Consider the following 12401-nt stretch of genomic DNA (forward strand, 5'->3'; position numbering starts at 1 on the left):
TAAAAATAATAATAATTAATATTATTATTATTATGCAGGCACCTCCATGGAGTCCAAAGATTCATCGTGGGAGATCCAATCTATCCCCACAATATACCTCTCCTTGAACCCATTAACAGATAAAGCACTCACAACTGACTCTGATAACCCATTCTACTCGTCCACAACTCTCCAAGCAAAATATCTATCCTTACATACCTACTAACCACACCTTTATCCAACTTACAGGGATGATCCCCCCCCCCCTTTGTTCTGGTCTCTAGCCAAGTGCTGAAACATTTCCCCTGCATCTACCCTATGAAACCCTTTAAGCAACTTAAATGTTTTTATCATATCCCCTCTTTTTCTCCTATCAACCAACTTCTGCAATCCACACCGATGATCTATCCTCATAGGGAACAGTCCATCGGCCTCTCATCATCTTGGTCATTTGCCGCTGAATCCTCTCCACCATTTCCTCATCCTCAAGAAACCCAGGAGATCAGACTTGAGCACAGTAATCCAGATGTGGGCATATCAAGGCCTTATAAAGAGGAATGACAACTTCCTTATCTCTACTTGTTAATGTGTTCTTCAAATTATATTTCAGTTATAAGCAAAACATTAAAATTGAAAGAGGTGTTAAAAAATGATCTGTGTAAAATCAATTGCAAGAGAAGATGCATACTATCTGCATTCTTAATCATCTTCTATATAAATCGCATTATGAAGGAAAGTGGCAGTACACCCGATATCAAAACTGGAAATATTCAACATGGATCTTTATAATATACTCCTAAATAAATCTAGTAGAAATCTTCAGGACTCTAACCAAACTGAATAAATGTTATACAGCAATAAAAAGATCAAAAATAAAAAATGAGCATGAAAATGGAAAATATCAACTGCATTCTCAATTTTGAACATACAAGAGTAGTAAAATACTTCAGTTGTTTTATCATTTGATAAAGATATCAATTATACTTGGAAATAGATAGTAGAATAAACAAAAGCAGGTATGTTGGGGAGTTAGATGAATAATGTATGCCACTATATAAGAAAGATGAGTTGAATAAATTTTTATGAAATGAGAAAAATTAGTCAAAACACTAAACTAGCAGCACTGAAGACCATGACCAAACCAATTTTAGCTTATGGATCTGAGAAATAAGTTAGAAATGAAACAGTTGATCAAGAAGACAACATATGTGAGAATTCTCAGAAAAATAATGTATTAATATAAAAATTGGGAATGGGGAAGTACAGCATTAATAGTAGAATTGTCTTGAAGTGGAGATATTAGAAAGAAACTCAACACTGCTAAGCGTCGAAGAATGTGGAAGCAAAATTAAGTAGGTGGTGAAGTCGCTTAAAAGGCTAGAAACAGATGTTTCATGCCAGAATGGCAGGAAAAAGATCCAAATGATAACAAAATCCAAATGGCATAATAATGCAGTTGGTTGGTTTTAGAAGACTAAAAAAATAAATGATTAATGTAGAAGAAAATTGTTGATAGAAAGTTAATAATGATGCAAACTTAAACATGTAGTACTATCAGAATATCCTGCAGATGCCCTGAGAATAAATATCAATAATTTGATTATGATGATATGTTTTTCATGTTATATATGTTATATATACTTCGACATGATGGACTTGTGAAAAGAAGTCAGAGGGGAAAAGAAGACGAGGCAGACTAAGGAAAAGTTTTCTTGACCAAGTCAAAGACAGCACGGGTTTGAGGCGTTACCAGGAGGTTAAGAAGAAAGTCAATGACAGAGCAGAATGGAGGAAATTGCTGCTGAGCTACCAGTCCCAAGACTGATGCAGCTGATGATGACATGTTTTATTTAAAAACAAAAATATTTTTTTGTATATGCATGCATAATTCTGCTGGTTGAGGATTTGCAGTACTAATAACTGTTTTTTAAAGAATCAATATGTGACATTCTTGATATACACTGCTTGGAAAGAAGTCAATGGTGACCCCCCCCCATGGGTAAGGTACATTGTGCCATGTAATGAGTCACATGTTGTAGCCGGCATAAACTGGAGGAATATGATGCTCCAAAGTCGGTGCAACTGTGTCTGAGTGAAATGGCAGCAAGAAGTGAAATGATGGAGTTTGAAAGAGATGTTGTGATAGGATGCCATGTTGCAGGCCTATCTGTTTGGCAAATTACTGACAAATTGGGGTCATCCCAGGTTAACAATCAGTGATACCATACTGAGATGGAAGCGCAGGGAATGAACTGCTAGTGCTACCCACAGTGGACAACCCCACACTCACCAAACATGACCATAGGGTTCTACAAAGGATAATATGTAAAACTGCCATTCATTACCCATTGAATGTGGAGTTCCAGGCATTGACTGGAACACAAATCTGCACAAAGCATTCAGCACTGAGGCTCACAACATGGATTTCCATGGTAGGACCACAGTATGCAAGCCCCACATTACCTGAACCAACATGCAGCATCGTCAGTGGTGCAAAGAGCATGTTCATTTGAATGTGGAAGCTTGGAAAGCTGTGTTATTGAATCACACTACCCACTCTACCAAGCAGATGAACAGGTGTGTGTGTGTGTGTGGCAAATGCTCAGTGAATGTCTCTTACCAAAGTGCCAGAAGAAGCTTTCTCCTTCCCCAACATCCTCCTCAATAATAATAATGCATACATGACTAATGTCATATTAGGTGACTTTAGCAGCTATGGTATTAACTGGGGTTACACAAAGTCCAATGAAGATGGAGAACTTGTTGAAAAATAGGCTGAAAACTTTTCTCTAAACCTGATACATAATCCAAAACTCCCTGAATCTTTCAACAGTGGCAGATGGAAGCGGGGATATAATCCCGACTTCATATTTGTTAGCTCAAAAATATCCAACACTTGTGTTAAAAAGGTCTTAAATCCCATTCCCCATACTTAATATAGACCTATAATGCTTCAATTCAATCCAGTCGTTATGCCTAACACAGTCCCTTACAGATGATGATGTAATTTCAAAAAAGCTAATTGGAAGGGTTTCATGGAAGATCTTGGCTGCTCCATAGGGCCAGTCCCAAACCCTCAAAAGCATCCCAAATTCATAAAAATACTGAGGAAAATCTCCACCAAACACATCCCCAGAGGATGCTGCACAAACTACATTCCATGCCTTTCCAGTGATATACAAGCTCAATATGCTTGCTTACAACTTTACAACACCAACCCCTTCTCATAGGAGACTATCCATGCTGGAGAAAAATTATGCTCCGAGATGGCAAAAGAACGGCATTCCTCATGGAAAAAAGAAATAGAAGCCCTTAACATGACTCATAGTAGCAGAAAGGCATGGAACTTTATCAACAGAATTAGGAAGGATTTCACAAAGCCATATGAGCATCTATAGGTAGCAGCTAATCAAATTGCTCACCAGCTGCTGCTGAATTGAAAAGTCCCTAAAAAAAAGTACCCAAGAAATAAGACATTTAGAACCCCATGAGGACAAAATATGACTAACTCATATTTCATGATCACTGAATTCAACACTGCCATAAACCTACTAAAACCTAGAAAATCTGCATGCCTTGATGATATCTGTAATAAACAAATTAAACATTTGGACCTAAGACTAGAGAGTGGTTATTAAACCTATACAAACACTTGCCTCAGAATCTTAAGGATACCAACTATCTGGAGGTATGCTAAAGTAGTGGCCTTTCTGAAACCAGGGAAAACTCCAACCGAAGCAAAAAATTACAGACCTATAATCACTACTCAGCAACCTCTTTAAACTCTATGAACAATTAATTTTGAATAGGCTACAACCCCTAATCGAACCCTATCTTATTGCTGATCACGCTGGTTTTAGACTAGGCAAATCCTGTACATCACAAATTCTCAACCTCACTCAATATATAGAAAATCATTATGACCAAAAATTAGCCACAGAAGCAGTCTTATAGACCTAACTACAGCATATGATACCATAAACCATCACACACTCAGAAATAAAATATACAGAATAACTAGAGACTATTGCCTTATCCTCCTGATCCAGCAGCTGTTGGAAAACAGATGCTTTTTTTGTGGACCTAAACGTAAGAAGAGCTGCTAGCATCCCCAAAAAAACGACCACCCTCAGGGAAATATGTTATCACCATTACTTTTCAACATCTACGTCAATGATCTCCCCATCTTTCCGAGAACTAGAAATTATATCTATGCTGATGACCTTGCCATAGCTGCTCAATCAAAAAAATTTAAAGTCCATTGAAACTAGGACTGCCACTCACATTTTTCGAAATTCCCCAGATTACACCTCAAAAATTCCCCAGGTAGTAATAACTAGAGTTCGGATTTTTAGGTCGTAAAAAAGTGCAAAATATGTGTCCAAGTATACATTAAAAACATCCGAAATATGCTCTTAAATATGCAAAAAATTCAAACTATGCACTTAAATATGCCTTTATTAATTTATAATTCTGCATGGTTGAATTAAAACATTACACATAAATGAAAAACATAATATAAAATACAAAAAATTGACATTTAAATAGTTACCTACTAACTGACCAGAAAAATGACTTAAAAATTTGCTCATTTTTTTTTTTATTAATTCTCTCTTTCTCTTTTCCTGTAACAAAGTATACTTTCATTTTAAAAAAATATATGTTTAACTTACTTTAATTGACATTTCCTCCCTCTTCTTCTTCACCAATATCTCATTAACTGATCTTAGTAAGTGATCATATTCCGTTTGCTGCTTTGCAGTATTAAGTCGATTTTTATATCTATTATGAACTGTGTGACTTTCCAACTCCTTGATTAATGTTTTCGGTGGCTCCCAAGAAGTACATGTTGCATTTTGTCTCGCTAAGCACTGCTTTGCTAGGATTCTGTCTCTCACAGTTTCTGTTTTTAATGAATTAGCTAATTTTGTTTTTATACAATTCACTTGTGAGAAAATTTGCTCCACGCATGCAGATGAATGTAGCAGAATAGTAAGATTTGTCATAAAATATGACAGTAAACCATATTTATTATTATTCATGCCATCTTTTTATGTCAGTCAATGAATGCCAATATCTTTAGGAATTGGTAGATCTGATGCTACGAGACGATAACTTCTCCACTCATCATCTATTTGATTTAACCTAATATCATCAACAAGTGAGGGAAATTGAGCTACAAGAGGAATAATGGTAGATGGTGACTGCCTAGGGTCACTAGCAACTTTTGGGTCCAAGATTCGTAATTTTGCAACAACGCTGTCCTCTTCGAAGACAAATCTTTTCTTTATTTGCGAACTAAGTTCCACAAAAGGGTTTCTAATTAAGTGCGCCATTGCTCTACCATCGAACTAAATATCATTCACATTTTTATAGTTATTTTGGTTTCTTGGATCAATTTGTGATAATTTAGCTGTTCTTAAAATCTCATCTTTAATGAAGCAACTAGTAAATTGAGATATTCTGTTGATACATTTAGGAATAGTTGGTGTAACCTGAAATGCTCTGATTGAAAATCTATATTAAGCGTATTTACTTTTTCAAGAATATACTGAAGGAAAAAAAGCATTGGTCTGGTTCCAAGGTAAGTGTATCATAAATTTTTTTGGCATTGTCAATTTTATCTGTCCTTGATTCATTTTGAAAGTATAGAACTAATGCATCATACTGTTCTAAAATAGTTGATACCACTTGTTCCCTCAACAGCCACTGGTTTGAGCAAGTTTGGGAATTTTATGTGTAGCTATATCAGCTGCTTCTTGAATGAGTACAAAATCTCTTTGCCGCTTAGCACTGCGGGAGAAGTAGGAGGTTAAATCCTTTAGAAAAGCTTTTAAGTATGAGGGTAAAACACTAATTGCATGACTAGCGCATAGAGCAAATGAATGACAAACGCAACCCATCACAAAAAAAACAGATGGGACATCATCTTTCAACAGTTTCTGAAATCCACTGTTAACACCCATCATGGAGGCAGAGTTATCACTACCAAACCCAATAATATTACTAAGGGGAATGCCATGATCCAGCAAAAGAGTTTTGACAGCACTGTAAAGACTTTTAGCACTTCCGTTCTCTACACATACTATGTCTAGTAATGCATTAGCTACATCTTTTTTATCTGTATCAAAATACCGTACAACAACAACAGCCAAGATTTGAGTGACGGAGAGATCTGTACTCTCATCTATTATAATTGAAAATTTTTGATTCTTGCACATTTTGGTAAGTTGAGACTTTTCATGGAATGATATTCCATCCTGAATAACATAAGAAAGTTTAGTTTTCTTCATTGCCAACTTTCCAGCAATTTGGCTATCCAGAAATGCGCGTTTACACATCATTACAAAATGATCAACATGAGAAAATGGGACGTTATGCTCAGAAAAGAAGCTAGCAATTATTAACTCACTCCTAGCTAATTGTTTATCCTCTGTTGATGCTTTCTTATTAAGAAATTGAGTAATAACAGCTGTTGACTTAGCAGACTGATAATTACTTTTATGTTTGGCTGAATCTTTATGCTTTATTAGCGCAGATTTGTTTGCATTTTTAAATGTAATATTACAACACTTACAGTAACTGGTATCTTTGCTGTTCACGTCTTGCTGCAGCCAATCTTTTAATTCAGGATATTTTAACCAATCTTCTTTAAATGCTTGAGAATACCACTTCTGTTTTTTCTTTGATGGCTCCATATGGTTGGATTGGAAGTACGTGTATATAACAATGTAAAACCTAAGTTTTAAAAGAGGTATACCACGAGTAGACATATCAATACAAAATTAATAATGGAAAAAAAAAGATGCCTGTGACACACAGGCGAAAATTATACTATTAAATAATCTTTGTACGTGAGTTTTTTCCATTATTAATTTTGTATTGAAATGTAAAACCTGTGTCATAAGAAAGGGAAAACGAAACCAGAACAGAGCAAAACTGGTTTATTTATCAAAAAAAAATTCGTGAATTATAATAGTAAAATATGATAAAAATATTAAAATTCAAACTTTTGTTCAAATTTCCCAAGATTTTGGGAGTTTTTTTTTATTAAAAATCCCTAGATTCCTAGGTAGCGGCTAAATTCCCTAGATCTTGGGAAAAATCCCAAGGAGTGGCAGCCCTGATTAAAACTATTCTATCACTTGCCTTAAATAGTCTAACCACATATTATAGTAGTAATCAATTAAAACCAAACCCCCTTGAAAACCCAGACTGGCCTTTTCCATCTTAACGATTCTCCACCTTAAAATTTGTAATCAGATTTCTTGGAAAGGCTCTAATATAGAACATTCCTGGAACCCAGGAATGCTCTATATTAGAACATATTGCCTCAGTGTGACTATATAACTATATTACCTCGGTGTGACTCTCAATCCCACTCTTTCATATAAAACACACGTGGAAAAAACAAAGGCAAAAGTTAATGCAAGAAACAACATATTAAGAAATAGAAATATATACACATTTGCACAAGAATAATGTTTAATTTGCCAAATATTTCGGTCTGAATATTACATAAGTGGCTACATAAGAATAGTTCAACTTCTCATTTATTACAGAAAGAACTTTTGACTATCAAACATCACATGAAACTAAATGGCTTCTCCGAAAAGAATACACAACATCTTTTTAATTCTTACAATCCAACACAGAACAGCAAAGATTCAATACGTCGAGTTCCAATTCCTTACATTTCCAGGATTTCAGAACCAATTTCAAGAGTTCTGAAGAAATATGATTTCACAGCCACTTATACATTTATTAACAAATTATCCACCCATTTTCCTTCATCTAAAGATAAATGCTCAACCTTGTCTCTACCTGGTGTGTATCAAGTTCCTTGTAATTGTGATCTTTCCCACTTTGGACAAAATGGACGTTCTATAGAAAAAAGAATTCAAGAGCATCAGTCATCAATTCAACACAACAAACCTGAGAAATCTGGATTAGCTCAGCATGGATTAGAAACATCCTTTAGTCCAAGACTCTCCTCCTAGACAGATGTCACTACAAATTTGAATGTTTATTTAAAGAAAGTGTGGAGGCCTTACTTCAACATCCTAACTTGAATCGTAATGACTGTATATCTATATCAAAAATTTGGGAAAGTTTAATCAGGATAACACTTTTTTTTTTGTAAATTTCCTATATTAGTCTAATGTTATTTAAGATTATCATATGAATTTCTGAATTAATATCTTTAATTATGACTTTAAAAATGTTTACTCTTCTAATACTTAGCGATATGACATCACACGGCTCGTTCTATCTGTGAATGATCAATTGTTTGTATTCCACTTTGTTTTTTTTAAAACTATTCCTACGTAGCCACTGAAGATGGTCTGTAATATTCAGACCGAAATATTTGGCAAATTAAACATTATTCTTGTGCAAAAGTGTATATATTTCTAAAAATTATGTCACAAGTATCGTTAAAAAATCGAACATATTAAAAAAGCTTACTTCCTCCAAATGGGGAGGAGGCAAACTCTAGCACACTGAGATCTTCTGCCTTGGCCCTTTGCTATTCTTCTGCTGAATATGCCTGCCCTGTATGATCAAGATCCTGTCATGCTGAAAAACTTGACCCAGCATTGAATGAAAGCTACTGCTTAATTACAGGATGACTGAAACCATCACAACTAAGAGACCTGCATACTTTGGCTGGTATTGCACCCCATTCAATTCGAAGATGTGCATTCTCAGGTGACGAAAGAAGCAAACAAATGAAAATTATGAGTGCCACGCACTATTTGGCCAGACTACAGTGCCCCAAAGACTAAGATCCTGACATAGCTTCCTAGCAATGAAACACCTAAAAACCCTCCAGAGACAAGACTTCAACAATGGCTTGCACTATACCCTGAGAATAATACTGGTATTCCAACAGCCGAACATCTTCCACATGATAACCACATGGACCGGAATACTTAGAAAAGTCTCAACAGACTATAAATGACAACACTGCAAACAAAACCTCATCAAATGGGGCTACCTCACTGGACCAGATAATTGTGAGTGTGAGACAACCCAGTCCAAGGAACACCTTCTTTCTTGCTCCCTTCTTCAATCACCTTGCACAGAAGAGGACCTTATATCCTGCACAGAAAAAGCAGTTGATTGCACAAGATTCTGGAGGAACATTTGACAATATTTATTGTATATAACTTATGCATAGTTTCTTTTTCCTTCATATTTTACTTTTTATTCCCTGTATAATTTACCTACTAAATTTAAGCTGTTCTCATTTGTAATGAATCCTAATTTGTTGTAAATAATGTTATACCAATTATTTACTAATGTACCACTTGTGTTTGGATACAAAATAAAAATCAAAGTGTATAACCCAACTATGAAATTCAGAGGTGGCGGTGTGATGGTTGGGTTCTGTTTTCCTTGGTTTGACCTCGGACCTCTGTTTGTAGTGCCACAAACATTGACCTCCGAGAGGTATCTGAACATTCTTCCGAACAATTCAATCTTTGTGGTGTTTCTATGGACCTGACCATTATCTCTTTCAGCAAGACAATGCACCATGTCATAAGGCTGCTGCTGTAACTGTGTGGTTTGTGGACATGATCACCACAAATGACTGACCTCCACAGAACTCTGATCTCAACCCTACTGAACATCTGCTGGATGAACTGGAGCATCAAGTGAAGTCCAGGGATATCCACCCACAATAGTCCAGGACCTCATTACATGTCTATTGTAATGAGGTCCTGGAAGTATATTGCTGCAATCATCGCAGCAAAAGGAGATCCCACATCTTATTAAGGTAAGTGCCATGGATGTTTGTTCCTCACACTATGATGTCCATTGACTCTCTTCCAAGCTCTCTCTGTGTGTGTGTGGGGGGGGGGTGAATATGTAACTGAAAACTTACCTAAAAGAATATATATATATATATATACACTCATGGACAAAACATTAGAGATAGGGGTGATGGGAAGTTGCCACATCCCGCATGCAGAGTGAAATGTACCCAAACTGAACACAGATGGTAAATAGACAGACATTGGAGAGCTTCCCAACAGTGTATCACAATCGATGAACATGGATAAATGTGGCAATCTCAGCAACTTTGATTGTGGACATTTTATCAGTGCAAGACAGATGGTCATTCTATTGCCCAATTGGTAAGAACCCTAGGGTTCTCGAGGGCGACCATATCAAGGATCTGCTGCAAGTATACCATCAGTGGACATACCAGTACCCCAGCGAGCAAGTAGTGGCTGACCACACACCATTGATGACCAGGGTTCGATGTAAACTGTCCAGGCTCGTATACACCAACTGCAGAGCAACAGCAGCACAGATCACATCCAGTTTCAATGATGGGGGTCCAAGCAGCATCAGCGAGCGAACAGTATGGCCTACCCTGCATACCATGGGTTACAGGAGCTGAAGCTCTAATCATGTACCACTGTTCACAGCTCATCATTGGGCACTGTGCCTTGCTTAGTATCAATCATCAAAACTGGACCTCTGCAGGGTGTGGTCTGATGAATTCCTTTATCAGTTGTACCGAGCTGACAGGATGATGCAAGTGTGTAGCGTCAACAGCATGAGGCCATGGTCCCATTTGGTGACCCATGGTTTGGGGAGCCTTCTCATATGACACAAGGTCCCTTAGTGTGTCTGGAGAAGTCCTTAAACACTGCAAACTACCAGAATGTGCTAGCTGATCACCTACACACTTTCATGTGTATCCTAGAGCCAATGGTCTGTTTCAGCAGGACAATGCACCACCCAGGCTCAAGAAACACTCATCTGAATTTGGGACCATCCAGTGGCTTCTAAGATCCCTGGATTTAAATCCAATCAAATCTCTCTGGATGCCACAGAGTGAGATATCAGATCCATGTATCTGGGACAGAAGTCTAAAGTGCAGTTGTAGACAATGCTGCAACAGACATAGCTGAAATTACCTCCAGCAACTCTCAAGCATCTGGTGGCATCAATGTCTGGGGTACAAATTGTTTCATGCTAGAGGAGGACCGACATGCTATTAGGTAGGTATCTCTAATGTTTTGTGCACTGAATACTACATTCAGTGCACAAAACATTATATAAGGAATATGTAAATGAAACTTACCTAAAAGAAAAGCGGCATCATCTACAGTTCTTGTAAGAATACCTGGCACATCCATGGAATTTGTAAGGGGTATTAAACCATGTCTAGAAACTAAACCATACGTAGGTTTTAATCCAACAATTCCGCAACGAGATGCAGGATTTCTTGTTGATCCTCCAGTATCAGAACCTAAGGCACTGAATATATAAATATTAAATTACATATTCACCAAATTGCTCACTCACTCACTCACTCACACACACACACACACACACACACACACACACACACACACACACACACACACACACACACACACACATTGCAACTGGTATGAGGAAAAGCATTAAGCTTTTCCTAGAGATTCTTAGAGAGAGAGAGAGAGATTATCATACAGTCCTACTACTTGTAATCCTTGTTTGGTGATACACACCACCAAACAAGGATTACTATATATATTAAGTGGAAAATGGCAGCTGCATCAGGAGCTTGTAGCTGCATGATTTATCAGGGTCATGTTAACAACGTCTGAGAAATCAGTCATAAATTTATAATTGATCTGACAAACACAGTACACAACAGCATAAGTAGGCATTCATCCACATCATTCCAGCACATCAATAGTATCAATACAGCACAGTGGACAGTTATGACAATTAAGCAATTGCAGAAGATATTTATCCTTCTGAATGGTAGCATATGGAACACTGCCCACGACTATTCGCTGACAGCTGACTACAAGAAAGCTTGGTAGGAATATCACCCATTAATCAGCACTAATATGCTAAAGAGAGCTAGGACTTCTTTTAGTTGAGTGAACAAGGCTCAAATCTTTTTGGACTTAATCTACAAGACAAGAAAGTTGATGCACTATATTATTAAGTAATATTGACCAACCATTTGATGGAAAAGATCACACAAGTTGTATGTTTGTAGAAAGTAGCCAGAGAATATACATGCTAAAATCCTATTAAAATTATATATTATTTTGAGTAAAAAACTTACGCAAAACAAGTTCCTGTTGCTACAGCTACTGCACTACCTCCTGAACTACCACCAGATATATACCAGTCTTTAGAACTATTTGCACTTGATGGAGTCACATCTTGAATTTGACTAATGGGTTTAATGCCTGATTGCTTTGCTCTCTGTTTAAGAGACTTTTTTGTCTTCACAGAATACCTTAAGCCTGATAACCAAGGATTTTTAACTGGACCAAAAATTGAATCTACAGCACCAGATCTATTGTGAAAAAAATATATATATAAATAAGCATTTATATTTTTTTCACCAATAAAAATAAACTTCTGTCATAAAGAAAATAAGAAGGAAACATTATATG

The 12401-nt window shown here is 36.6% G+C and overlaps 1 protein-coding gene across 3 annotated transcripts in view; it reads right to left on the reverse strand.

Moving 5' to 3' along the window:
• GatA (glutamyl-tRNA(Gln) amidotransferase subunit A, mitochondrial) overlaps window positions 1-12401 on the reverse strand; it is a 154219-nt gene that overhangs the window by 113267 nt on the left and 28551 nt on the right. For all 3 annotated transcript variants that reach the window (XM_090409632.1, XM_090409633.1, XM_090409631.1), the window contains exons 4-5: window positions 12065-12301; window positions 11081-11256 (exon numbers count right to left, since the gene is read on the reverse strand). In XM_090409632.1, coding sequence (XP_090265758.1) covers window positions 11081-11256; window positions 12065-12301 — 413 coding nt within the window. The remainder of the gene's footprint in view (window positions 1-11080; window positions 11257-12064; window positions 12302-12401) is intronic.

The sequence above is a fragment of the Typopeltis vanoorti genome, chromosome 19, assembly GCF_054136105.1.
Source record: "Typopeltis vanoorti isolate ZY-2024b chromosome 19, IOZ_Tvanoo_1.0, whole genome shotgun sequence".
In the NCBI taxonomy this organism is placed as follows: domain Eukaryota; kingdom Metazoa; phylum Arthropoda; class Arachnida; order Uropygi; family Thelyphonidae; genus Typopeltis; species Typopeltis vanoorti.